Below are 26,848 nucleotides of genomic sequence, written 5' to 3'. Positions count from 1 at the left end.
CCCGAGACCCCGCCTTCCCCGCCCGAGGCCCCGCCCTCCACATGTGCCCCGCCCTAGGAGGGGCGGAGCCTGTTGCCGGGGGAACGCGGGCAGGGCGAGTGCCCGGATGCGGCTCGGTCGCAACATGGCGGCGGCCGAGTGAGCGGCGGGGCGGGGGGGAAAGCGGCAGCGCTGGGCTCGTCGTGAGGGGTGAGCGGGGGCCGAAGGGGAGGCGAGGGCCTGAGGGGGACGTGGAGGAGCCTGAGGAGAAGGGGAGGCTGGAGGGGGGCTCGGGGGAAGGGGACTTTGGGGGGCCTGAGGGGAGATGGAGGGGCCTGAGGGGAGATGGAGGGGCCTGAGGGGAGATGGAGGGGATGAGGGGAGATGGAGGGGCCTGAGGGGAGATGGAGGGGCCTGAGGGGAGATGGAGGGGATGAGGGGAGATGGAGGGGCCTGAGGGGAGATGGAGGGGATGAGGGAAAGGGGGAGACTGGGGCTGGGAGTCTGAGGGAGAGAGGAGATGGGAGAGGGGCTGAATGGGGGGATAGGGGGGTGGGGGCTATGGGGAGGGAGGGTGCTGAGGGGTTGGGGGTTTTGGGGGGAAGGCGGGGGGTGTGAGGGGCTGAGTGGCCCGGGGAGGAGGTGGTGTGAAGGGTTGAGGGTCCTGGGGGAAGGGGGCTGGGGGGGAGAGGCTGGGGGAGCCCTGGGCCAAAGAAGGGGGGTGTGAGAGAGTGCGGAGCGGGGTTTGGGGGGCTCCTGAGGAGCTGGGGTGGGAGCTGGGGCAGGGGGCGGGGAGCGGGGGGACAAGGGAGCTGCGTGGTCTCGGGGAAAGCGGAGACACTGGGGAGGGGGGCGTGGGGCCTGCCCAGACCCTCGGGGCTGGCGGGGCCAGCGGCAGGAGGCCGGGAGGGGAGCCCGGGCAGGGCAGGTGGGTTGAGCCCGGGCGTGGAGAGGAGCCCTGGAATTCAAGGCGAGGCAGGAGGAGCGCTGGCAGCGGGTGGGGAGGCCGAGGGAAGGGTAGGGATAGGGCTCTGCCTTCCTCCGAACACTCCTTGTCCTAAAAATAGTTAAAATTGTGGGTTACGGGGTATTGCGGTCTAGGCACCGTGCCGGGCCGCGTCTCAGGGAGCCTTACGGAAATCTCTTATTCTCGTGCAGCGTCTTTCACCGGAGGATCCCGGCATGCTTAGCTGAGTCGGAAAGGAGTTTTCCCTTCCTCGCAGGTAGGAAACGGAGACAAAATCATTTGCCTGGAGAAGCCCTTTCTCCCCGGGGCTCCCGTCACCGCGCGTCGCTCTTCAGAAGTCCTTATTCTGTGTGTGTGCTTTGCGATCCGATATCGGAGAAGGGTCTTTCTGTGCCAGCCTGTGTCTGACGCTCTTCCCCGAGCGCAGGAGGGAGGAGAATCAGGAGAAGCGCGACCGCTGTCGCTATTAGGTTGTCATAGGAAAGCCCTCCTCGGCTCTCTGGGGTGTGGAGATGGGATCAGCCCTCTCCCCATGCGCTCGCTGACGCGCTGGGATCCAGCTGGGCAGGAGCAGGTTGCAGGAAGCACAGAGAGACATCCAAGAATTGGTTGTTTGTTTTTTTTTTCTGGTGTCTTTTATCTGCGTGGTTCTGTCTGGTCTCGTACACCCACTAGCGTTCACGGGGCGCTTCTCTCCCCGGTAGCCAGGTGAATTAACGGTCGGTTGAGCTGCAGAGCCCCGGGGTGGATTTTTCCAGTGTCTCGTGCGACTTTGGGCTGGGCGTTCGGAAGCAGCCGTCGCGCAGGAGCCGGCATCCCTCGGGGCTGCCGTAACTCCTCTGTCTCACGCCGAACCCCTCGAAAATGGGGTTTTACCCCGGTTTTGGCACATCGGGAGCAGGGCGAGAGTAGAAATCGCAGTCTCCGAAGTCCTCTGCGGCGCTGCTGTGGCTGTAAACGCGGGGCAGCGGTGCCGTGCTGGTCCCTGTGCCGGCCAAAACTGCCAGCGCTGGTGGTGCAGCGCCTGGGTAAGTTGTTAGCAGGGACGGAGAATGGACAGGCAGGAGTGCAGGCAGCACATACCCAGCGCTGGTGCGGTTTTCGGGCTGTGAAATTATTAATTTGTGTAACTCCTTTCCCTGTACCGACGCGTTCACTCGACCGAACGTTATCGGACGCTGGAAATGGGTGCTCTGCGCTTCGTTTTCTGTGTGTTCCCATCGCCGGTGGTGCTTTGTTTGTCGAAGGGAAACGAGAAGAAAACAAGAAAAGTTTCATGATTAGTTTTTAGTTGCGTTTTCCCTGTAATTTACTGAGTTTTGCAACAATTAACCGGGTGGGCTGCAGGGCCGCGGAGGGACTCTGGCAACGCCCTACGCAGTAGGCTCGTAAATAATTGGATTTATTGAGAATACCCAGCTGTGGAGCGCAGCGGTGGGGAAGATGCAACCGACCTTAGGAGAGCTGTGGAAAAAAAAAAAAAGGTGGTGGTGGTTTTAAATAAAGCCCCAAAGTTTGAACAGTGGCCAAAGAATTAGCTGCTGGCTGCCAGTACAAATATTAACTAATCCTGGCAGCCTTTTAAGGCAAGTATCTTTAGTTCTGGTTAAGAAATAAACCTGTTAGATGTATGGATTCTCCCCGGTGCAGGTTGAGGGAGGTTTTTTGGGAGCTGCGGATAAATGCCACGTAGGAATAGGGCTGTGAAACGTGGTACCTGGCGAGGGTGTAACGTGAGGCTGTGCGAATCCGTGGCCGGCGTCGCACGGAGTCGACTTCCAGCAGCTAAAACCACCTTTAGAAAGATCCCTCGGAAACCTCCTGGCTCTGCTGAGGAGTTACCACCCTGCGATTCCCGAATAAAGGTAATTAATTGGGACGTATTCGGGCGTTGGAATAGCGGCAGAAGTTTCCCGGGAAGATGGCGGTGGGATTGCGGCAGCTCGGGTTGCGTTTCACCTCTGCCGAGTGGAAACTGCTCTGCTCCCCTTCCCGTGTTGTTCCAAGTTCCCAGATGTTTTCCAGATACCGATTATCTTTATTTGCATGTGTGGAGGTGACATTTATTTTACCAGCGCTTATCAAATCTGCCAGAAGGAAGCCATCTCTATAAAAAAAAAAAAAAAAAACCACAGGGTTTTGCTCCGAACTATTCAACACACTTTCTTGCCACGCTGGTGACTCGTTTATTGACGCGTGGGCTCTGCGAGCCGTGGGTTTGCACGTCCGTCTCCGTTTAGAAGGTGGAGATTTCGCTGCTGACGTCTCGCGAATTGCTGTGGGGATGAGCAGAGCAAATCAGCGCAGCCTGAAACCTGGACGGCGCACGCTTGGGAGCTGCGGGAGCAGCGAGGAGGGGAAAGCAGCGCCGGAGGAGATTGGCTCTGGAAGGGACGAGGTTTGGGACGGGGCAGCTCCGGAGCGCGTTCGTGGAACATCCCCGTGACGTGCTTTTCGCCTTGCAGGCTCGGATCCTCCGCGCTTGACTTTTCCAATGAATAATTTAGGAATTTGTGGGTGTTTGGCAGAGGGGGCGGGAGGAGAGGAAGCGTAATTTTACATCACCGCTGGTGGTTACAGCTTACGTAGGGCCTTCGTGGCCAATTTAGCACTGCTGGAGAAGAAAAGGTTCCCTCCGAATGTCGACGGGACGTTTTCCTGGTGCTGCGGGGGACCGACACGCCACCGTGCTCGCATTCTGGCATGGGAAAGAGCAGCCTTTATCGCACCGCGTGCTTTCTCCCCGACTCTGGAGGGATTTCCCAACTGCGCTGCCAGGTTCGACATCCTTTTCCCAGCCGAAACGAGCGCCCGGAATACGAGGAGCGAGGCTGACGTGCCTGCGGGTCCCGGCTCTGCAGCGAGCTTTGCCTCCCCGTTGAGATCGCTTGCTTTGCGGCCGCGTCCTCGGCGCTCGGAGGGAAGGACGCGTCCCCCAAAGTCCCGCCTGGCTCAGGGGGAAATCCCAGAGATGCTTTCACGGCTTCCCTGCAGCCTAATTACAGCCGCATCTTTTTTATTTAATAAAAACTGATTTCTCCTGAGCTTAGGGGAGGAAGGGAGGAATATTTGCCATCTGCCTCACGAATCGAGCCGCGGTAGGTTTAGTGTTTTCACAGGCAGCTTTGTGTGGCGCAGGCGCAGCTCACGTTTCCAAACCAGCTTCCTGAAGGATTTGCTCGTTTTGTAGATTTTGATTAATTGGCATAATCGGCAATCGGATAATCTTTTATTAACTCTTCAGCCCCTCGCGTGCTCTTTCTGCAGCTTTAAACCAAACCCTTCAAAGTGTCGAGTAAACGATTCGGGGCGCGAGTTTCTCGCTCGGTTTTCGGGCGCTTGCGTCGCAGACAGAGGATGTTTAAGTAACAATTATTTTCTCTAATAAAGTTGGACGTAATGAAAGCGTAATTCTTTTGAACTGTGCTCGCTCCGCTCTTCCTTTCCCCGTGTCATGCACTTACACGGTGCAAATAAGCTATAATTTCTGTAAATTATGTAAGGGGCTAATTAAAGGTTTTACTCGACTAATCAGCTTGCAGTTTAATTAGCACCAAATGGTAATCGCTTGCTGAAACATAAATTGACTTCTCGGCTGCCTGTTACGGGAGCATCCAGCCCGCTCTGGCGGGGCTGTCGGAAAAGGGGCACAGGGGTGCTCTGCCTCCCATCCCGGCTTCGTTAACCCCAGCGCCACCATGGGCATTAACGAGTTGTTGCCAAAGACGTAACCTCGCGGCTTCGCCTTCCTAACGTGCGGCGTGCTCCGGCCGGGCCGGCGGTATCAAATCGAGTCGTTAAAGTCTCTTGGCCTGATGAAGGGGGGAGCCTCGGCCGGCACGGTACCTGCTCAGAGCTTTTATTTCCCTGTTTTCCGAGGCCGGGCTGTGCGAAGCTGACTCAGCTGCTGGCCCGGCAGCGGCGGCTGCTGGCCCGCAGCGCCAGCGCGGCCGCACGTTGTGCAACTGTGATGTTGTTTTTACCATTGCTAATGCCACATCGGGGCCTTTCCAGCAAGCGGAGAGGGAGCGGAGCACCAATCGCTCTCTAAACACACCCTGAAATCGCCTCACAACACCGATATCTCGTTGCCCTGCTATCCCGGAGCCTCCCCGCTCGTCGAGAGCACGTGTAATTAATGTGCCGTGCGGGGGGAAGAGCTGGAGATGGCCGTGTCAGTCCCGGTTCGCATTCTTGGCGTGCCTCGCTCCCCTGACCCTGCAGCTCCTGGCTCGGAGGAAACCTTGCGTTGCAAAAACAAGCCGAGCCCAGCCAGAAATTCACGCTCCGTGGAGCGTGTTTGGGTCCGGTGGCATCAGAGAATTGTGCCAAAAAGTGTCGGTCGCCGTCCACGTGCGCCGTGAGGAAGCATAACTGTCCCCGGCGAGGACACGGAGGTACGCGAGGGGTCTGAAGTGTCTCCATCTCGTTAACGCCGAAGGGGAGGCCCTGGGTTTTGTGCTTGTGATTGCGTGGGGTTGGTTTGGGTTTTTCTTCCCTCTTTTCCTCCCTGAAACAAATACTTCAGCCGATTAAAATGTTCTCGCCTTACAAACTGCCTCCGAGTGACTCCTCCTCTTTCTTTAGAGAGCAGGCTCCTGCGGAATAGCTGCTGCGGCGGGAGGTGGATTTAACAAGCGCTGGGGTAGGGCTCCCGCGCTCCTGGATCCCCGGCCGATCGCCTCCCCCGTCTCCCGGAGCTTCCTAACGGTCTTTCGCTAACGAAGAGCAGCGTGGTAATGTGGCAACCCAGCTTCGCTGTCCTGCTGGTGCCGTGAGAGGCAGTGGCAGGGCTGCGGTGCCTTAACCCTGCCAAGAAATCCCCCCTTTTCTGGTGCCTTCCCCACCGGGAATATCCGCGGCGTCGGGTCAGCGGAGGAGCAGCGCGGGCGAAGGTGGGGATGTCGGCAGCGATGGGGTGACGCTGGGGGAGCCTGGGGCTGGCCGCAGGGCGTCCCTCCTTCACCTCCCGGTCTCTGCATGCGATTTAACAAGCTCCCTCGTCGTCAGGTGAGAGGGACGTGGCATTTCGGAGCCTGGTATACTTGGGCTGGTGGTCCCCGCTCGGTGCGTGAGGACTCCGACTCCAGCAGAGCTGTCGAGGATTCGTGCAGGGACCCCTCTGCCCTTGGAGCAGAGAGGGAGTGAGAAGAGGAGGTTGCCCACCCCACGTCTTTCTTGTTCAATAAGGATTTTTAAGCCCAAACCGTGTTTAGAAGTCCAATCCGCTGCCTGGTTGCATTAAAATCATCATTACAAGTAGTTCCCCTCCCAGGCTGCTGGGGCAACGAGACTGGTTGCGCATAAATGGAAGAGACTTTGGCTTCCTAGGTGCTTGTTTATCATCTGAAGCTTTCCATCGCCTATCGACCCGCTCCCAGGTTAGGCGACATCCCCGCAGGGCTCTTTCCTGATGCGAATTACCGACCTTGTGCTGCTGCCGGGGTTATCTGGTTTCGATAAATAATAATAGAATGAAAACAACACGGTCTCAGCGATCTCCCTCTCGCACAGCCTCTCCTCCGGCAGCCTCGAACGCGCGCCGTCCCCTCGGCGGGAGGTAGGCGTGTGGGGGACCCCACCCCGCGTTTCGGGGTGCCGGCATTGCTGTGGGATACGCGGCCGACCGAGGGCCCCCGTCCTGCGCGGAGGAGCCCCGAGAGGTAAATCTGGAGCGCGCAGCGGCTCCGAGCCTGCCGAAGGCTAATCGGGTTTTGTCACGAGCCCAAGGTCGAGCCTGTACTCGCTTTTCTTGTTTCTTTTCTCTTTTTATCCATTGCCGAAGAGCTGGAGCATCTGAATTAAATAAATGAGGGAACCTTGGATGGTTTTTTTACTTCCCTGGTGGCTTAATGCCTTGTTAAGTTGTTGGAATAAAGATATCGGCTACGGATCGAGTTCCTCTCCTCCGCCCTTGACCAAAGGGATCTTCTGCGTGCGGAGAAACCTGTTTGTCCTGGCCGGGATAAATGGGAGGAGAAGATGCCAGATATAAACTGGGAGACTCTTCTTTTTTAAATCCGTTTGGAACTTCCTCTTGAAATCGCACTCGAGGGTTTGGTTAACCCCGCTGCAAGCAGGGGAGTCGCAGGTGTGATAGCTCCTCGGCTGGGTCGGCAGTTATTCCTCATCCCCTCTCCCAAAACGCTTCGTCTTTCTGAGGTTTTCCACACCAGTTGTTAAACTGTTTCTGCTCCCAGAACAGATATCCCAAAAACGGCGTGTGATTTGCGTTTCTTGTGCTGGGATGACATCCTTTTAATTAAAAGCACCCGCTTTCCGTATTGCCGGGTACGTAGGAGGATGGAGTTTCCTTAGTTTTGGATCTTTTAGGCTGGATTTTGCTCGAGGATTGTCACTGTTGTTCAAAAAGTGGCGCTTTCACCCGACGCCGCTTTGCTGGGAAAGCGGCCGTGCGTGGAGCCGGTCCTTGGGACCGAGCTGCCGGGGCGCTTTGCTAATTAAAACCGACGTACGTACCCAAGCGCAGATTTAGATCTTGGCTCCAGCTCCTTGTCTGTGCTCCTGCCCGGCGTAGGTGTAGGTCTGCAGGGTTTTGAGGAAGGATTTTGGGTCAGGACAGCAGCTGAGAGCTGGGCTCGAGCGTTTCCAGTCCTCCCACCCCTCCGGCACATCCAGCTGGAGATGCTCTGGGTCCACACACGGACGTTAGGTCGGGATTGAAACCGGAGCGCGTGTGAAGGCTGCGCCCGCGGGCCTCACGCCTCCGCTGCCTCCCAGGGGTTTCAGCACATCATCCCCGCTCCGAAGCCAGCTCCGCGCACCCCTCCTGCCTGGCTCCCTATTTAATTTCTGCGCTAATTGTTTTCTGGTGCCCTGGGGTGCAGTCCTCTTGCCCTTCCCACAGCAGCCAGGCACCAGAGCGCTTCCGCTTGGGGATTAAATGAGCGAAGACTTTCCAAGCGTCCGTCAGCTCGGGGAGAAACCTTGTTTGAACGTAACGGTGGCAAAGGCGGAGGTTAGGAAGCGGAGTGAGTTTTGTGTGATATCCCGCATCGAAGGGTCGCCTGGCAAAGCAGAGAAGAGCCAGAGGATCAATTTGGGTCCGGAGCTGATTTTGGAAAGTGATTTCCCAAAGCGCCCCGAGATTTCATCTCCCGTGCGTCCGTGCGTGCAGCTAATTCTGCTTTAAAGGGAGAAATTCGGTCTGCGGCGCTTCTGCCTGTCTCTCTGGAAACGGAGATAAGGGTAATTGGAGCTCATGCTTCGAGGCACAAATTGTGTCTGCGGGGAATGGGAGGACCGGCCCCTTTCTGGTGCAATATTGTGCCACGATGTTTTAAAGTGAGAGTTTCTGGGTGCTGGGCGGCTTCGTCTGGGGGTGGGGAGAGGATTGCACCGGTCCCACGAAGCTTCAGAGAATAAGGTAAAATTCAGCATTAGCTGAATCAAAGTTGGTGGACGTGATTTTTGGCCGCAGCTCTTGGTGGGTACACCAAAAACCAGGTCTACCCTGTTTCTTCTTCGTACAAAATATTCCAATAGTTTTGGGAAAATCCCATCGCCTTCGTTGTTGTTTCTTCCTCTCACGCTGTTTTTTTTGAGCGCGGTAGCTGGTTGCATGAAGGACGCGGATCCTTTTCCGAAGCTTGCCGTTGGCGGCGTCTGCTGTTCTCTAGCACCTCTCCTCTGAAGACCTCGGAGCTCTCTGTAATCATCTTCCGCTCGGAGAAGCCGGTATTATCCTGCTCTATTGAAGGGGAGACCGAAGTGCCCAGAGGTGACTCGCTCCTTGTCGCAGAGCAAGTCGGGAAGAGCCGGGAGCAGATTCCCAGAAACCTGCCTTTTGGCGTTAAAGCAGGAAAAGGGCTTGAGTCGTGGCAGGGTGATGACTCCGGAGTGGATGGAAAAAGGCAAGAATTGAAATTAGTTTCTCACTCAAAGCCTAAGCTTTCTGCCACGAAGAAAATGCCTCGCTAGGCTGGTTTTTGTGCGTGCTGGTAACTCTTTCGGACCCAGCGTTGCTTTGCTGCTGCTCTGTGGAGCATCAGATGCAGATGGAAATAGCGAGGCTTTGTGTTTGCGCGGCTCTGAAACAATATTTTGATTTTCTGGCTTAACCCTTGCTCGCTTACGCTGGGCTTTGCCAAGGCGATTACTCCCTTACAGCTGTTCACAGCAAAATCCTGCGGTATTAAGGCAATTGTACCGGTATAAATAAATTGGGAGATTTATCCAGATGCGAAATAACCTGTCGAAAGCTCCCCTCTGTTTTCTAGCAGGTAATTCCCCGATTTCGGATCACGAGGTGTCTGTACAAAGAGCTGTGCCCACACAGGCGAGTGCTGCAGCCATCCCCAGTTTCAGCCAGCGGTGTTGCTGGCCACATCGCACAGTCAAATGGTTGCTCGCTGTCGCAAGCTCTGCTGAATCCAAACTGATTTATTCCTTCAAAACAACCCCAACAAAACAACCTCCTGCAATTGTTTCCCTTCCCGTTTGTGGCGGGCGATGGGATTAAGGTTTAACCTCTCTCCGCCTGGTCTGCGGGTGGCTTCGGAGGGAGCTTGGCAGGCGCTTGCCTTCCCACCCTGCAAGCCCCGGCTTGTCGAGGTCCGCAGGCTCCTGCACCTGAAACTTCTGCGCAAGCATTTTCCCCGCGCTCGGGGCGGGAGCGGCGATGTCTCATCACGGGATGCCGCTGGATTCCATGGTGGGGGTCACGTAGCCGCGGCCCTGCTCGGTGCCACCGGCTCGCTTTTTTGCCTGTGCTTCCCTGTACGGTCAGAGCCATCGTGCCAGGGTGGTGGGACGGCGCTGGGGCGTCCCGCGCGGTGCCCCCCAGCAGGACGGAGGAGACGTGGCCTCGCAAAAGGCTCCTCTTTGGCAGCAAACGTCTCGCCGTGGCCGCAGGTAAAAAAAACGTTCGGGGCTGCTCTGTGCCGCGCGGGTCGAGCTCGAAGCCCCGCTGGAGTTGCAGGGAGGTGCGCCGAGCGCCGGTGGTTGAGCAGAGCTTTGATGTACCCGTGCCCTGCGCCGCCGCGTCCCGCAGGCCGGAAGTTTTGCTCTGGGACAGCAAGATTAAAGAAAATTAATCCCCTTTGATCGAGCTTTTGAGGCTGTGTTCGGGGAGGTGCGTTGCCTCTGAAACCAGGAGGATCCTTGCAGGCGTTACGAAGTACTTCGGATGCTTTGAGTTCCAGGATTCCTCTTCCACTCCATCGTCTGCCTGCGGATATCGGGTTCATTTAAGCTCATCCATCCCAGGTACCGCGCCATCGCCCCGCCGTGCTCTCCCACCGCCTGCACGCTCTGGCAGCCTCGACCAGGTCCCTGTTTTTGGCCGCTCGTCTTCCTCGAGCGGCCCAGCGCGGGGCTGGGAGGCTGACACCTCTCCTCTTTGAAGGTTGCCGCTCCCAGCGCGGGACGGTTCCCTCCTCGCTTGTGCAAAGCCAGCCGGGCCAGTTCAACCCGCCCTCGCCGGCAGGTTAAACAAACCCGAGCAAAGCGTTACGCTTCCACCGTCTCAGGGAGGCAGACGGCGACGTCCTTGGCTGGAAGAGGACGCCTGTCTCTGCCGCTTCGTTTCGGGTTTGTCCTTTGAGATCTTCTATCCTCGGAGAATGTGATACCGTCGAGGAAATCCCGGGTTTCCAGCTGAGCTGCCGGTGGCACTTCTAGTGCAAGGTGATTTATCAGCAGGTACGAAATCCTCTTGGCGCAGTCCTCGCTATGCAAATATCGAGCCGTCGATCGGGGTTTTTAAAGCAAAATGTAAGAACAAAGGCTGGAGCAATATCAGCTTGAAGCCGCGTGAGAAGTTTATTGCCAAATAAAAGGCAATAACAGGGCTGAGTCTGTACCGCGCAGGCCGTGGGGAGGATGAGGTCTTTGTCATAGCCGATACATCGCTTTTTTCCACTCATATTTTGGAACTTTGTCGTGCGAGCAAAGCCTGCTTCAGTTTCTGGTAGGGTCGAGTCGTAAGTGGAGTTAATTTTGGAGATAAGCTTTTGTTCTGGGGCTCTGAGGTGCTCCTGGGACGTGCTCACACGGTGGGAAGGGACCAGTGAGGTGGTACCGAGCAGGCGAGCGTGCTGCAGGTTCAGGAAACATCAGGATCGTCTGCAAGGCGAGAATTAGGAGGACATGCGCCTTTGCTAATTTTATTCGAATTCTGAAAGATTTGGGGGCTAGAACTATTTCTTTGATGTGCTTTTATCTTTCTATGAATTAATTAGCGTGTTTCACAAGACTCTGAAATTGATGCTGGGGGCTCTTTGTGCTCTTGGCAGCTGAAGAGAGCAGCTGGTGAATTTTTGTAGTCACAGCAGCTTTTGAAGACGTGGAATCAGAGGTTTTTAAGCCACAGCTTGTTCGTACTGCCACAAGAGAAATAAATTTCCAGAAGGGCAAATGGGTTTTGCCTCTTGCGTTAACAGAGACATCGTGGCTCAAGTTCTTCCCAGTTCGCCGCCGCTGTTTTTCTCCTTCCCAAACAGATAAAACGAGGAACCCGTGAACGCTAAAATAAATTCTCGAGCCAGTTCTCGAGCTCCTGGGAGCTTGAGATGAATTCGGTGCTTTTTACCAAGCTGGGTAACATCTTAAATCACCGCGGCCGCGGCTCTCTGTTTAGGTTTTAAGCCCCCACCTTCTCCCTCCGAGCACGCGCGCAGCTCTCTCATCCCGAAAGGCTCCGGCACCTGGCACCGACAGATCCCCGCTCACGAATCCGCCCAGCGCAGGCGTCCGCCCGTGGAGCTGCCGTTCGAGACCCCCCCCGAGCCACGCGGCAGCGTCGGGATCCTCCGTCCCGGTGATGCCAGGAACGCCCTGCTTGGGCTGCACCGAAACGTGCTCCTTCACCGCCTCCCCCAAACGCCCGTGGCACGCCGGTATCTTCTCCAGCTGAGCAGCGTGAGGTTGTAGCTTGTGAAATTGGAGAGAAAAAAACCAAAGTGATGGGAGAGGTTAGTTTTCATCCGAGGATCTTTCTTTTTTCCCCCCGGATGCCACATCCTTCTGATGTGATTCTAGGAAAGCTTCCAAGCGCCAATTAGCAGTCCGATGGTGGTGCAGAAGATATTTTGATCCATGAATATTCTGAAAGAGAATGAATATGAGGAAAATTAGCGCAAATGGGAAGTGAGCAATCTCATTGTAAGCCGTGATAGATGATTAACATTCCCAACTATATTTTTTTTTACCCCTCCTCCCTACTTGTAAAAGGCATTTGAATAAAAATAAGACCTTCTCAGCTGGGAGACATCGTCGGGCTCCATCGGATGGAGTTGGCAGAGGCGCAGCCATGGTGGCTCGACTCTTCACCCGCAGGTGCCTGCTGCTCTCCTCTGTCTCGCCCTCGCTGCCCGGTTCGTGGTCTGGCACCTTCCCAGCAGACGCCGATGGGGCGGACCGTGCACGGCGGAGGCTCGCAACAGCTCGGGTGGCCGGCCCAGCAGGCTGCCGTCGATTCGCGACGCCAGGCGAACCTCCCAAGGTTGTCCGCGAGACTCGCCGGGCCAATCTGAGGGTGTTTCCTTTGAGCAAACACCGAAGGGAAGAAAAGAGGGGAGCGAAATACGCACGCTGACATCAAAGCCTTGCTTTTCTGTGCCAGAGAGGGCTCAGACACCGTTCCTCCTCGCAGCGAGCGAGGCAGAGTGTGCGTACCACCTCACGGGACCCACCAACTGGTGCTGCTTTCGTTTAGGAAACGGCATCGTTCTCGTTCAGCCAAAAGACTGAGGAAGAGGCAGAGGCTTGAGGCAGCAGAGTTGTGATCCTCACCCTTAGGTGAGGCTCCGGTGCCCAGATGAGGAGCTCCTCGGCTCCTCCTCATGCAGAGGGTCCGGATTGCACCTAGCATCCCCTGGCCAGGCTTTGGGGCTCACGTATCTTAATAAGGGCTCTTAAAACCAGCAAAACCCAGGGGAGCCGGGGCTGCAGGTCTGCGGTCCTGGCCATGAGGGGTTTGGTTACTGCGGCGCCAGCATGTGCCGGTGGTCCCTGCCGACGGCACGCTTCACCGCCGTGCTCTCTACCCGCACCCCGGGGCACGGGCGGGCTTTTAGGGGCACGGGCACGCTTTTAGGGGCTCTTGAGAAAGCTGGGCGAAAGCGCGGAGGGGACGCGCAGGGGGAGGGAGGCAGGTTGGAAGCACGGCGTGGCAAAGGGCTGCTGCCCTGACCGGGGAAATACCCAGGCGAGGCGAGGGCTGGGAAGGCTGGTTCTTCCTGCCGGGATAGCCGGCGGGTTTTCTGCCGGCTCTCGCCTGCCCTTTCCCTCTCCTTCCTTCCCCGTCTCTTGATCCCCAGCCACCCGGAGGGGCACTTGACTGGCTGCTTTGTTTCAAATGTTGCTGCCTCATTGGTTCCCGGCTCAAATCTCCTCTATTCCTGCTCCGCTTCTCGCAAGCTTCGTCTTTAACCCCTCCGAGCCTCGCGACGGCTGCGCTGCCATCTCCTCTCCCGGCTATTCCTCCCTCTGCGCTCTCCCGACGGATTACTGGCCTCGCGGCGTGGGTGAGAGTTCAACGGCGGCGGCACTCCCAGTCCCGGAAAATGGTAATAAGGCCTGTTAAATCACGGGACTGTAGCGCCGGCGTTGGTCACCGTGTTGGGTGCACGGAGACAGTGGGAAGCTGTTATTTCAGTCGCTGACTTTGAAGTGGGACTTGCTGCGGCGGGAAGCAAGCAGGACGAGCTTCTCTCGGCGAGCAGCTTCGCCTCACTGGACCCCCTTTGGGGTACGCCCGGGTTAACTGCGCTGCTCTCCCCTGTGCCGATCTGTCCCCGGCATCTGACCACCAGAGGATGAAGGTAAGGGAAGTCTGGCTGTCCCGGTGCGAGCCCGGAGCCCACGGGAGCCCGGCGGCAGGAGCGTCTGCCTGCGAAACCGGTTCTGGAGCACGATAAGAGCAGGTTGGGAAGCGCACGAAGCTGGGAAAGTCAGCACCGCGGCGGGGAGGGGGAGAAAACGCCGGCGGGGAGAGCTGTGTGCCAGGGCCACTGCGTTGGCCGGGTCCCCTGAAGGCAGCGATCGTGTCCCCCACGGGGCCAAGAGTGGCTGTCGGGGTCTGGGAGCCAGGTGAGGGTCCAGGAGCGCGGACCCCAGCCGGTTTGGGGAACTGATGGCGGATCGCCCCGATCCGTAGGTCTCCCCACATCCCGGCCCCCTCCGGCCCCGGCGAGGACGGGGACGCCGCGGCCCCGGTCCTGCGCTCGTCCGCCCGTCGCTCGCCGGTGCTGGGGGAGGCGCTTCGGAGTTTGCAGTGTCAGGAGTCGGGAGCGCTGCCGCCGACCGGGAGCGTTGAGCCGGAGCTGCCGGCCTCCAACGCGAGCCGTGAGCCCCCCAGACCCCTTTCCCCCCGCAGGGGCCACCCCTGCACGGTTTTGGGGGGGTTTCTCGGTCCCCGTGCCCCTCCCGGGGTGAGGGCTTGGGGCGATCGCCTTTCCCTCCTGCCCCTCTGGCTTGCAGGAAGCAGGAGGATGGTGAAGGCGAGTAATGCAGGGTCTGGCTGATTTTTATGTTTGGTGTTTTTAATGAGTTTTAACCAGCGTGTTTTGGGAGGGGGGAGCACCGAGGGCGGACTCTCGGAGGAGGTTTATTCCCCTTCCGAGCCCGAGCGGGGTCAGGCAGCTGTCGGAAACGCGCGGAGCAACAGGGGATCTCTCCATCTTGCCGGCTGAAGCAGGTCTGTTGTTCGTTAGTGGCGCTGCGAGGTGAGGCCGGTGTTTCGGGGGGGAACGGAGTTATTTCTGGCAAGGAGGAGGGGAGGGAAGCCCATTTGCATGGGGAGGAAAAGGGGAAAAATTGAAACCCAGCAAGCAGGGGAAAGCTGAACCCCGCATCTGTGCCACGCGCGGGATTTGGACTTTAAAAACTGAATATCCCTTTGGCACGGGCTTCCTGCCCGGCCGCAGCTGGCGTGCGGGTTCATGGTGTGGAAGGGCTGGTCGCTGGCTAATGCTTCCCAGCTGGTGGCAAGCAAAATATTGTTTTTGCCTGGAAGGAAGTGGTAGTAGATAGTGTCACCCAGAGCCAGCTGCCTGCTGTCACGGTGGGAACGGGGCTTTGGGGGCTTGTAAGACCCCCTAAAAACCCTCGTACCTGAGCCTCGCCTGGCTCGAGGAGGAGACCTGAATGCCGCAGTCGGTTGTGAATCGGTGCGGTGGGCGATGGTGCTGGCACCCGGGGGGTTCCCCGTGCTCTCGGGGGTCCCGTGGGCTCCTCCACCCTCAGAGGAGGCTCCGGGCGAGCTGAGCTGATGCCAGGGGCAGCCAGGACTCCAGAGCCCCCTCTGTGTGGTTTTTTTTTTTTTTTTTCTCAAGCACCATGTAATTCGACCAATTTCTTTCTTTTCACCTCAAATCGTGTCTCGAAAACCAACCGTTGCCTGCGTCGGGCAGAAAGTCTCTTTGCGGAGCCCGGGGTAGGGAGAGCAGCTCTGGGATGCGAACGTGGTGCGGCTGCAGGACAAACAGCCCCTTTCTGCTGCTCCAGGGAGCAGCAGCGGCCGGACCAGATGTTTATTTTGCTGGGCCCGATGTGTTTGAAGAGGAGGCGAGCGTGTGAACCACGTACAGCTGCACCAGAGATTTATTCTTAGGCACAGGGGCAAACGGGACGCCGCTTCTGGATCCTGCCGGGGATCGGTTAAATCTGTTTGCCATTTGTCCGTGCTAATGGCAGGACACTCTCCTGCCAGTGAACGTTCAAATCCATCGGTTTTAGATGTTATGCAAAGGAACAAATTGCCAGCGTGCACCTTTGTTATCTTCCCCCCCCTCCTTTATTTCTCATTCGAAAGCTGCTAGCAAACTCCCTGCCAGCGATAACATGGGTTTCGGGGTGTTTGTCAGCAATAGAGAATATTCTGCCCTGTTTTGTTTACTCAGGGCTGCTAGAAGCGTTAGTTAATGGCTGACTAATTAAACAAAGTGGAGATAAAGGGAATCTGACCTGGGCTAGGACAGGGCTGAGGAATGCGCATAGCTCCGGTGGAGGCAGGATCTAGGGAGAGGGGGGAACGTGGGGGAGATGTTAACCCGCTCTTCGCCCCTTCCTCCTCCTGCGGAGCCCCGTCCCGCCATCCAGAGCTCTTCCAAGCTCAGCTCTGCCCCCCTGCCCCTCTGTGCTGCCTCTTTTCCCCCTGCCAGCCCCAAAAGGATTTTTTTTTTGGAGAAGCCAAGGTAGATTTGGAGGCTGATTAGCTTAACTAGCAGTGTCCCGAGGCGCTCGGATGCTCCGGCGTGCGGGTTGATGTATATCCTCCAGGTATATTTTCCTTAGGCTTCCCTGCAGTTAAACACAAAGCGAGCGGTTTTTAAACATCCCACTCAAAGTTTAGCGATGATCTCCCAAAACCAGGAGACCCTTTGTCATCCAGAAACGGGACTTCTGTCCGCGTGGCGATTCTCCGCAAAGGCTCTTGTGTGCGAGGAAGGATCCGGTGTGAAGGAAGCAGCTTCCCAGGGCGGTGTTTGGGAGCGATGGGCTCAGGTGAAAGGAGGGGACAGCCTTGGTTTTCCTTTTGGGCATGGTCCTGCCACGGGGGATGGCCTGAAACGCCTGTTCCTCCCAAAAACGGCGGCGGTCTGCCTGGGCTAGAAGCTACGGGAAGCTGGCATGATGCTCGCCACGGCGGTAAAAGGATGAACCGACAAAAAGCACCCACCCCAGGGTGACTTTTTAGCCACCAGGGTCTGCAAGGTGAAGTTTTCCTGGCTTGGGAACCCCATAAACCTGCTAGCTGCGCTCTCGTGCCTTCGTTTACTCCTAATTAATGTGTTTGCCCGTGCATGGTGCGGTTCACGATTCGACCCAGCCTCGGTTGTGCTGCCGACGGCCAGAGAGCGGCTGTGTCAGACCCCCAGGGTGAGAAGGTAAAATGGGGGATCGCAAATACACGGGATTCCCCCCATTTTTTAAAGGGAGACCAGGACAGAGGTGGAGGCATCCAGGCAGAGAAAACCTTTGCTAACGGATCGGGGATTTACTCAGAAAAATCTCAAAGATTGGGAAAGCTGGAGAGGAGGCAGCGCCTTTGCGGACGCCTTGGACGTGGCGGGATGCCGGAGCACCGGAGCTGGGATTTCCTGCATGGAGAAAGGGATTGTCTCGGGAGCTGTTGAGTTTCGCACCGGGCAGGCTGTCGGAAGCAGATTCAGGAGACTAAAATGGAAGGAAACGGCCACAATCGCCACCCGAAGCCAGTGAAAGTGGGAAAAACGGATCCACCCCACGGCAGCCCGGGCTCTGCCGCTCTCCCCGTGCCCGCCACAGGATTTTGGCGTTGTCCCCGAGTCCCCTTGTGTCCCAGGATCGTCCCCTCCTGCGGGATGGGGACGGCGTGCGTGGTGCTGGGGGTGTCACCCAGCTCCCCGAGGATTCACCCTCTTGACTCAACCAACTTAAATCCCCTTTCAAATATTGTCAGCTTGCTTCTAGCCCGGTCCTGGGCACCAGCTGCCGTGAAACCAGGTGGTGGAGGTAGGCACTGGCTAAAGGTCGCGCTCGAAGGCTGCAGCGTCACCCCGAAATCCTCCCGGCGAGCGCCTTTTGGGTTTGGGCACTGCAAGACGGCACTGCTCCTTGGGAAACTGGAGAAACGAGGGAGTTAACTAAACAAACCTTAAATAGTGGCCTAAAATGCCAGGCTTCCTCGCGTTTGTTTTACTCGGCTGCCTCCACGTCCTCGGTCCTGTGTGGGAGGGGTGTGCTTCCTCCCAGCCGCCTGCTTTTACTAACAAACAAATAAAAACTGGTTTTTCCTCCGCCGACAGGCTTTTGCTGGCAAGACGGCAGGGCTGGAGCTGGACATGGCCACGCTGCCGTGGCTCGGTGGGCTCATCCCCGTGGTGGCTTACCCCCGCCACCGGTGTTCTATGTCCCCGGAAAGGGGATTTTTTTGGTGCTTTTTTTGATGTTTTAAAGCCCGAGCTGCTTCTTAAGTGGAAGCACCGACCTGCATGTGTTTTCAGGCAACTTAAAGGTGTGTTAATCTGCAGCTTCGTCCTCTTCTCTCCCTGGGGGTCGCACCCAAGGTGAGGAGGATTGGTGTACCGGACACCGGGGCTCACGCTCGAGCAGGAGCCTGTTTAAAAGCATCGCCTGACCCCCATGAATTGCAGCACCTCCCGGACCGCAGCTCGCCGAGCTCTGGCAGATCCCCGCCAGCAGCCATGAACCGAGCTCTGTCATCCGCCGAGTCCAGAACAAGCCGGTGGTTACGGAGATCAGCTGGATTTGGCAACCGCCGGCGGACTTGGCAGCTCTCGACGCTGCTGCCAGTGGGCAGGTGCCGGCATTGCCGTCAGTAGCCCGAGTGCCGAGGTGGAAATACCCGGCGCTACCGGTCTTTCCAGGCTGCGGCGAGGATGTTTCGGCAGGGGAAGGCTTGCCTCGCTCACCCCTCGATCTGCGGCCGCTGCGCTGACCGCGGGACCCAACGTGTAGGGGGCTGGACCCGGGGGACACTCGGCGTGGATTTAATGGAGGGAAAAAATCAGAGTTTAAGGTCATTAAGCTGCTTTAGGAACATTTTGAGTCGCTAATCTTCCCCCACGGCTCACGCCGGTGTTTAATAGGGTCCAATAGCTCCAACCTGTTTCTCTCTGGCTCTCGTCCTGGTCAAGATATCGGCCGAGCCACGATGCTCTCCAGTGTGCTCGCTTTAGGCCTGGGTGTGGTGGTGTCCCTCTAAAGCTTGATTTATATTTTTTTTCCCTACCCCAACCCAGAAATGTTTTCCTTTCCCCTCCCGCTCCCAGGTCAGGAGGAGCAGGAACGCGCCTGTCGGAGATCGCGCCGACTTCCAGCATCTGCTCCGCTGCAGAAATTATTGAAACAATTCAAAAAAAAAACAACGTGAAATTGTTGATTGAGGGGAGGCTTGCCAGCACTCCGGGCTCCCGCTGGGCAGGATCCATCGTGTACCTTTGAGCTTGGAAGGATGCGGGCGTTTGGACAGTGTAAACAAGCCTCTATTGTGCCTGGCTGCGGGTGTTTACACCAGGAAAATCGGCTTCGGGGTCCACCCTGGAGCCAGGCTTCCTCCGCGGCCACGGCTCTTCATCCTGGGAGACTGGGATGCGTTCAGGGATAGGCTCAAATACGCCGTAAATGAACAAAACTTGTAAATAAATGAACAAAACCGATTGCGTCGGGTGGCTTTGTTTTTGCAGCCTACAAAGGGACACCGTATAACTCGTCAGGCCAAAACCGACTTTAAATTTAATGCTGAAAACGTGCTGGCTGCGCTGCTAAGTTTAGCTTCAGCAGCCTTGACTTGTATTTTAGGCTCCTCGACCTGTATTTAAGCGCCTAAGTAAACAGTCTGCTGTTCTCGCTCGGGCTGAGCCCGGCTTTTTGCAGGTCGGGCTGTTTTTCTTGCCGGTTTATTCAGCTTGTAACTTAAAACGCTGCCTTAAAACCACGCTTGACCGTGGTTTTAAGTGACAGCCTTTAGGTAAAAGGCTCAAGGAATGGTGTTAGTCACCGACGTCCGGCGAAATGACCTTTTCCCGGGTGTTGCTGGACCGCCTGGGCTTGCGTTCGCTACCAAGCTGCTTTCCTCATTGCACCTTGTGGTTTTTAAAAAAAAAAATGTCCTGGCTTTTAATTGTGGGAGAGTTTTTTTTTTTCTTAGTTTTTAAAATTAGGAGCATTACATCAAAGGGAGGAGGGACGCAGCAAAATGTCTGCAAGACCGGGGCTCCCAAAACGTCCCTTCTCCTGGAAGAAAAATAACCCCCGTGCACATTACGCTGAGGAGGAAGAGAAGCGAAGCGGAAAGAAACAGGATTATCCCAGAGGGGAGAAGACCCCCGGTCCTGCCACCCCTTCGCGGCTTCAGGAAGACGACCGGAGCCATTGCGGAGAGCAGAGGGATGTCCCCGGCTGTCTTGGCGGGTCGCGTGAGCTGCCGAATCCCCGGCAGCAGCGTATTCTCACCTCCGGGACGGGCGAAAGCCTGGCAGCGCGTCGGTTGCGGTGGAAGGAAGCGGAGTCCAGCCCCAGCTGGGCTTGGAAATGCCTTTACGGTGAGGACAGGCGTTAGCAAGTAATCCAAGCCTGCGTTGTCCCGTGAGTCACCGTGCTTCCCGGGGCTGAGCCGGGTCGCGTGGCCCCCGCAGAGGCTCCTGCCAGGAGCAAGGAAACTTGGCTGCTGCTTTAGCATCCCACCAAAAGCACCCCAGCCCCCTCCGATACCTCTCCAAGAGGCGCTGCACGCCGCCGGCTTTCCTTTGATGGAGAACTTTGCGGAATCAGTCTCCGGGGACCAAAACAGGACCTCGATCTGGAAGACGGTAATCGTAACCGAAATCGTTCCACAGTGCAGGGGTGCGTGTGAACGGCACTGACCCTCTCTGGGCAACACGTCCCACGTGCTGGAGAAAACACCTTTACTTAGGGAGATTTTGCTTGAGGTCCCGGCCAGGCACCTGTACGCCTGCCCACTGAGCTCGGGCAGACCTCCGCTCCGCTCCCTATCCGACCGGCTCCCCGTCACTTCGGGGCAGCTGGAGATGGGGAGCCGGGAGGAGATGCTGGAAGGGGTTGCTTTGGGTTCATCCGTGGCCAGCTAACGAGTCCGGAGGAGCACAGGGTCAATGTTTTACCCATAGGTGTCTGTTCAGCTGCTAGTGTTTAACTTTGGCATAATGACCGATATCTGCCGGTTCCCCTGCCCGTCCAGGTGGGTGTTTTCTGCCCCAAGGAGGCTGCAGTGTGTCGGTTGAAGCCCTTGTGGGGACAGTTGCCCAACTCCGGCTCCAAACCAGCGCAAGAGTAATCGCAGTGCTGCGAAACACCTGCGAGATCAGCCCTAAATCCCTGGGTGCTGGGACACAGCGTGTCTGGGGAAGCCGCTTGTGGAACGGCTGGAAGGAGAAGAGCCGAGAAAATGGCCTGCCTGGGTGGTGACGAAGAGGGACGGCGGGCTGAGGAGCCGAAGCTCTTGTGGGATTTTCTTGTGTGCTGTACGGGCAGGCAGCCCGGAGTCCCGAAAGGCTCCCTTGGTTGCCCTGGTTTGCGATCGCTGCCTTCGCATTAAATAAATCAAGGCAGGAGGGACCTGCAAATGTATCTTCAAACCCACAGCGACCAAAATGGGGGATAAGCGGGACTGGTGGGGGGATCACAAACGCAGCTGCGAGTTCGGGTGGGCTATAAAAACCCGCCTGGACGGGGAGCAGCCTAACGAGGCGCGGGGCTTGCAGTCACTCAAGGTGTTTCCTTTTTGGCACACGTGCGGCAAGTAATTATTTTGCCAGAGAGCAAGATCAGTTCCTAAAGAAGGGGCTGTTCGTTTTACGGCTTGCTGAGGTCCCTGGTGCACTGCCCACCTCTCCCTCCTCCTCCAGGCTTCATTTTTGTCCCTCTTCTTTGCCCCCCAGGTTTTCTAGCCGGCTTCACCATGTTCAGCAAGAAGAAGAAACGCATCGAAATCTCTGCTCCCTCCAACTTCGAGCACCGCGTCCACACCGGCTACGACCAGCAAGAGCAGAAATTCACAGGGCTGCCGCGGCAATGGCAGGGTATCATCGAGGAGTCAGCCAAGCGCCCCAAGCCGCTGGTGGACCCCGTCTGCATCACCGCCATCCAGCACGGCTCGCAGAAGGTAGGCAGCTCCGCCGGCGTGGCCTCTGCCCCCTCGGGGAGGGCTGGTGATACTGCTTTTGGGGCTGGAAAGCCAGGCTGGGGATAATCTGGGCTCCGCGCCCTCTCCCCGGGGTGCTGCGGAGCAGGTAAGGCGGCAGTTCGGTCTCTAACCCACGCAGGCGGCAGCGGTGTCTCCACGGCCGACCGCCTGCCCCTTCCCCGCTCAGTGTGGGGCTGCGCGGGACGGGGACCACTCAGCTGCCGCCTGCACGGTGCGAAAACCTCTCCCGCATCCTCCCGGCAGCTGGAAAAAACCCACCCAACAAGAAAACGCCAGGGAAACGGTGTCTGTTCCTTCCCATCTCATCCCCTCCCCGTGCCTGTGTTTCCCCAAGCCGCCGTTATGTCGTTTTTTTAAAGTCTGGCTTGCCTGCTCCCCTCGGTCGAGGACACCCACGCCACCCCCACGCCCCAGCTCTCTGCCGTTCCTCCGCCTTCACCCCAATTAAAGTCCCCGGCACTGGCCACGGTGCGACCGGCATGCCCAGCGCTGGCGTCCCCGCGCAGCCGGCGGCTTCGCTCGCTCGGCTGGTTTGCCCCGGACAATGGGGCAGCTCCAGCGGCCGTGAGTAACGCCGGCTGCAACCCTTCCGAGCGGAGCCGGCCGGGCAATTCTGCTGACCCGAAAAGGCGCCAAAACCGGTGGGGCCCCTTGGCGCTGCCGAGCCCCGCGGCTCACGGTCGGAAGCCACTGCATCCAACGCAGCCGGGGTTTGTTGCGGAGGTCCAGGTTCGGTTCGCCTGTCAAGGAAATAACCCGCTCCCTGAGGCGGTGGGAGGAGGAGGAGGAAGAGGAGGGAATATAAATAGCCAAGGACAGCGGGCTGCGCTCGCTCGCCCTGCACAGAGATGCTTTCTGCAGGCAAAGGCAGCCTCCTCTTCGGAGGAAGGTGAGAGGCCTCGAGGATGGGGCTGGGGTCGATCCCGCTGTACCCTCGCCTCTTGCTGTGTGGTCGTGTCCTCCGAGGCTCAAATCCCCGAGGGTGTAGCCCACAGCTCCCCGCTTCGGGTGTCCCACCCGGCTGGGACCTGCCTCTCAGCGTCAGGCTTCGTTTTTCCCTGCTCTACTCTTCCCCTTCGCTCCGAGGCAGCATTCCGGACAGGCTCGTTAACCTTTGGCTAAACGAACCGTGTCTGTCCTCACCTCCTGCATCTCCTCTCGCTCCTCCACGGGCCGATGACACCGAGGGGGGACCGACGCCTGCCCCAGAGCTTTGCTGGGGCCGGACCCCAGCCATGAGCAAAACCTGCTGCCTCTGCACCGTTACTAATAACGGTGTTTTGGGGGCAGACGGAGCCCCCCGGGCACAATCCAGGGGATGAGGCGCTGCCAGCATCCCCCCAGCCCCTTCCTCATGAGCCCCCCAAGCAGGGTTGGTCCAACCAAAGGCTTCTCGGGCGTGCGGTGCCTCTTGCGGCGCTTGGTCCATCTGGGAGGAGAGGCATGAGGCCGGATCCGGCTCCCCAAGGGAGCACCCTGTTATTTTGGTACCTAGAAAGCTCCCGGTGGGGCCTGGGGCTGATGAGGAAAGGCAGAGCCCCTTCCCCTCTCCCCCAGCCTCTGGCATCCTCCTCCATGGGGCTGCGTGGCCCCGCCGGGCTCGGCCACCTCCCGGCATTCGACTGGACCGAGGCGGCATCGGTGCCAGCCCCTGGAGATCCCCTCCCCTGCCCTCCCCGCGTCCCCTCTGTGTGAGCCGTGTCCCCATCACCACCAGGCATTTCATTTTCATTTTTTTTATTTTCTTCCCTTCTTTTTTTTTTTTCTTTTTTCTTTTTTTTTTCTTTTGTTCTGTTTGTGCTTTGTGTTCCTGTCCGCCTCCCGTCCCACGTCCTGCTCAAAGACCATCGTGCGGGGCAGCAAAGCCGCCAAGGACGGCTCCCTGACCTGGCTGCTGGACGAGTTTGAGAACATGTCCGTGTCCCGTTCCAATTCTCTGCGCAGGGACAGCCCCCCCTTCCCGCCCCGCCGCGACCAGCTCTACCAGGAGAACGGCCTCTCCGAGGGCCCGGCCGCTGCCCGGCCGCACGAGGATGCCAGCAGGAGCAAGGAGAAGAGCCGTCATGGGGCCAGGAGCGAGCTAGAGCAGGGCAAGGAGAGACCCCGGGAGAGGGAGGACCAGCGCGCCCACCACCACCACCACCAGCAGCCCCGCGGGCAGGAACCCGGCCCCAAACCCGCTCCCCCCGCCGGCGGCCGCCCGCCCCCTCCTGAGTACCCCAAAACCCCCACCGAGCGGGACGGCTGGCGGGATTACCCCGCCGACAGGGACTACAGCGAGCCGGCCGACCGGGTGGTACGGCGGGAGCGCCCCGAGCCTGCCGACAAACGCCCCAAATCCACCTACGCCGGCGAGACCAGCCCGCAATCCCCCCGGGACAAACGCCCGCTCTCTGGGCCCAATATCCGGACTCCAAACATCCCCGTCTCCGAAGGGGTGATGAAGACAGCTCAGCAGACGGGACGGCCTTTTAATACCTACCCGCGGGCTGAGACCGACCCCGGCAGGGGCGCGGGTTCACAGGTAAAGGTTCCCCCCTGCTCCCCTCTGCTCCGACCAGATCCGCTTGGCAGCGACCTCTCCTTTCCCGGCTGCGCAGCCCCGGAGAGCTTTTCCTCGCTCTGCCTTTCCTCCGCCTCCTAGAAAAGCAGCCTCTCTCCTCCGCTTTCTAAGCAAGCGCCAGCTAACAGGCTCCTGCGCTCCGATTAAGACCGGTAGGACCAGCACGCACCGAAGACCGCCGGCCCCACGGCCACTCCATGCTTTCCTCCCCAGTGCCGTGCTGGCGGCACCGGCCCTGTCCTTGTCTCCGAAGCAGCCGCTGGCTCCTCTGCGCTCTCCTCTCCCTCTTCCTCGCTCCTTCCAAGCCTGTTTAGCGCAAACCTTTCCTTCGGCAGCGCCCGGCCCCGCTAAGCCTCTGCCGCTCGCTTGGTTGGAGGCCGCGGGGTCGGTTCTTGGCGTTTTGGGGACAGCAGCAAAATCCCGGCTCTGGCCACGCGCTCCGCTGGGCTTTTGGTGGCTGACATCCCTCTCCTCCCGTCTCCTTGCAGGCAGAGCACCGGCCGGGACGACCGCAGGAGGTGGCATCCAACGGGCCGGTGAGCAGCGGCGCCAGCTCCTCCCGAGCCCACCCGCCCGGTCCGCCACGCTCCAAAAACCCCGAGCCGCCCCATCCCGGCCTCACCCCGCACGCCTCGGACCCCCACCTTGCTCGCCAGCCGCCCCCCGGCCCCCCGCCGCCCCCGGCGGGGCCGCAGCAGCCCCGCTCGCCCCAACGTGAGCCCCAGCGTGTCTCCCACGAGCAATTCCGGGCGGCCCTGCAGATGGTGGTGGATCCCGGAGATCCTCGCACCTACCTGGACAACTTCATCAAGATCGGCGAGGGCTCCACCGGCATCGTCTGCATCGCCACTGTCAAGAGCAGCGGCAAGCTGGTGGCCGTGAAGAAGATGGACCTGCGCAAGCAGCAGCGGCGCGAGCTGCTCTTTAACGAGGTGAGGCAGAGCGGGGACCCCTCGGGGACCCCCCCGGCCTCGCTCAGCACCTGTTTTTGGGTGTCGCGCGTCGCGGGGGGGTTCAATCGCAACCTTCCCTCGGCAGGTGGTGATCATGCGGGACTACCAGCACGAGAACGTGGTGGAGATGTACAACAGTTACCTGGTGGGTGACGAGCTCTGGGTGGTGATGGAGTTTCTGGAGGGCGGTGCCTTGACCGACATCGTCACGCACACCAGGTACGTCCCCGGGGACCCCCGCGTCCCCCCACCACCGCCGGCTCGGCAGCGGGGTTGTCTGCCGCCCCGGCACGCTCAGCTCTTGCCTCCAACCCTCTCCATCGGCTTGTAGGATGAACGAGGAGCAGATCGCGGCCGTCTGCTTGGCCGTCCTGAAGGCCCTCTCCGTCCTCCACGCGCAGGGCGTCATCCACCGCGACATCAAGAGCGACTCCATCCTCCTCACGCATGACGGCAGGGTAAGCGCCGCGGTGGGGCGCGGCGGCAGCGGGTGCGGAGCCTCCCGGCCAGCTGAAACACAGCACCCTTCTCACCCGCCGCCTTCCCTGGCTTTTTAGGTGAAACTCTCAGATTTTGGGTTTTGCGCCCAAGTGAACAAGGAGGTGCCGCGACGGAAGTCGCTGGTGGGGACCCCGTACTGGATGGCGCCGGAGCTCATCTCCCGCCTGCCCTACGGCCCGGAGGTGAGCCTGCTGTGGATTTGGGGGTGCGTGGGGCGGATTTGGGGGGCGTGGCGTGGGTTCGGGGGCGCAGGGTGGCCTCACCCCTGGATTAACCCCTGGCTTTGCCCTGTCCCCCCCACCCCGCAGGTGGATATCTGGTCCCTGGGCGTGATGGTTATCGAGATGGTCGATGGGGAGCCGCCCTATTTTAACGAGCCACCGCTAAAGGCCATGAAAATGATCCGAGACAATCTGCCCCCCAAGCTGAAAAACGTGCACAAGGTAAAGGAGGGTGACGGGGCATCCTGGGGAGGGGGAAACTCTCCGGGGGCTCCCCGAGGTCCCCTGGGACGTGTCCACCCCCCCCGGGACATCGCTGACGGCCGCCCCGCTCCCTCCCCGCAGGTTTCACCCTCCCTCAAAGGTTTCCTCGACCGCATGCTGGTGCGGGACCCGGTGCAGCGGGCCACCGCCAACGAACTCTTGAAGCACCCCTTCCTGGGCAAAGCTGGGCCCCCCTCCTGCATCGTCCCCCTCATGCGCCAAAACCGCATGCGGTGAGGAGCCGGCAACGCCGGCGGCCGCCCCGGCGCCCTCCTCGCCCTCACCGTCGCCTCTTAACTGGATTCGTGACTGTGCCACTACTGTCGGGGCGCTGGTGGGGGCACGGACCCCCCTGCACCATACTACTGAGCCGGGGAGCGGCTGGGGAGGGGGAACGGCTCGGTTTTAGCAACTCTGGGCAGGGACAGCGGCGAGGCCGCGCGGTGACACCGTCTCGGTGTTCCCCCCCTGCTTCCCGGCAGAGATTTGGGGCTGGGGGCTTATCCCACCCTGGACCCGGTGTCGCCCCCACCCTGGGGAGCCGTTTGGGGCATCTCCCCCCTTTCTTTTTCTTTTAAATCCCCTTTTTTTTATCCCCATCCGGCCCCAGGGTCGGGCCACCACCTGCATCTCCGTGGGGGGGGACGTGTCCCCAACACTACGGCCCCGCGGCCACACTACTGATTCGGGGTCCTTACCGCCCCCCCTTCCAAACACGTTTTTGTTCTTTTGGGGTTTGTTTTTGTTTTTGTTTTTGTTTTCCCTCCC

General features: G+C 58.9%; 1 protein-coding gene across 2 annotated transcripts; it reads left to right on the top strand.

The window, feature by feature from the left end:
- The first annotated feature begins 101 nt into the window (after nt 1-101).
- Nucleotides 102-26,848, top strand: PAK4 (p21 (RAC1) activated kinase 4). 2 transcript variants are annotated; one of them, XM_082333452.1, is made up of 10 exons: nt 102-189; nt 1,138-1,202; nt 21,313-21,536; nt 23,422-24,102; nt 24,630-25,073; nt 25,180-25,313; nt 25,426-25,552; nt 25,652-25,777; nt 25,904-26,038; nt 26,162-26,848. In XM_082333452.1, exons 3-10 carry the CDS (start codon nt 21,333-21,335, stop codon nt 26,315-26,317), a joined length of 2,007 nt encoding a protein of 668 aa, XP_082189578.1. In that variant the 5' UTR covers nt 102-189; nt 1,138-1,202; nt 21,313-21,332; the 3' UTR covers nt 26,318-26,848. The 2 variants fall into 2 exon arrangements, with proteins under 2 accessions (XP_082189578.1, XP_082189579.1); XM_082333453.1 differs by lacking the exons at nt 102-189; nt 1,138-1,202 and adding an exon at nt 13,580-13,731.

Source organism: Platalea leucorodia, assembly GCF_965183815.1.
Source record: "Platalea leucorodia genome assembly, chromosome: 26".
Taxonomy (NCBI): domain Eukaryota; kingdom Metazoa; phylum Chordata; class Aves; order Pelecaniformes; family Threskiornithidae; genus Platalea; species Platalea leucorodia.
The sequence above is the reverse complement of the archived record's forward strand: the minus strand, read 5'-3'. Positions and strand labels throughout refer to the sequence as shown.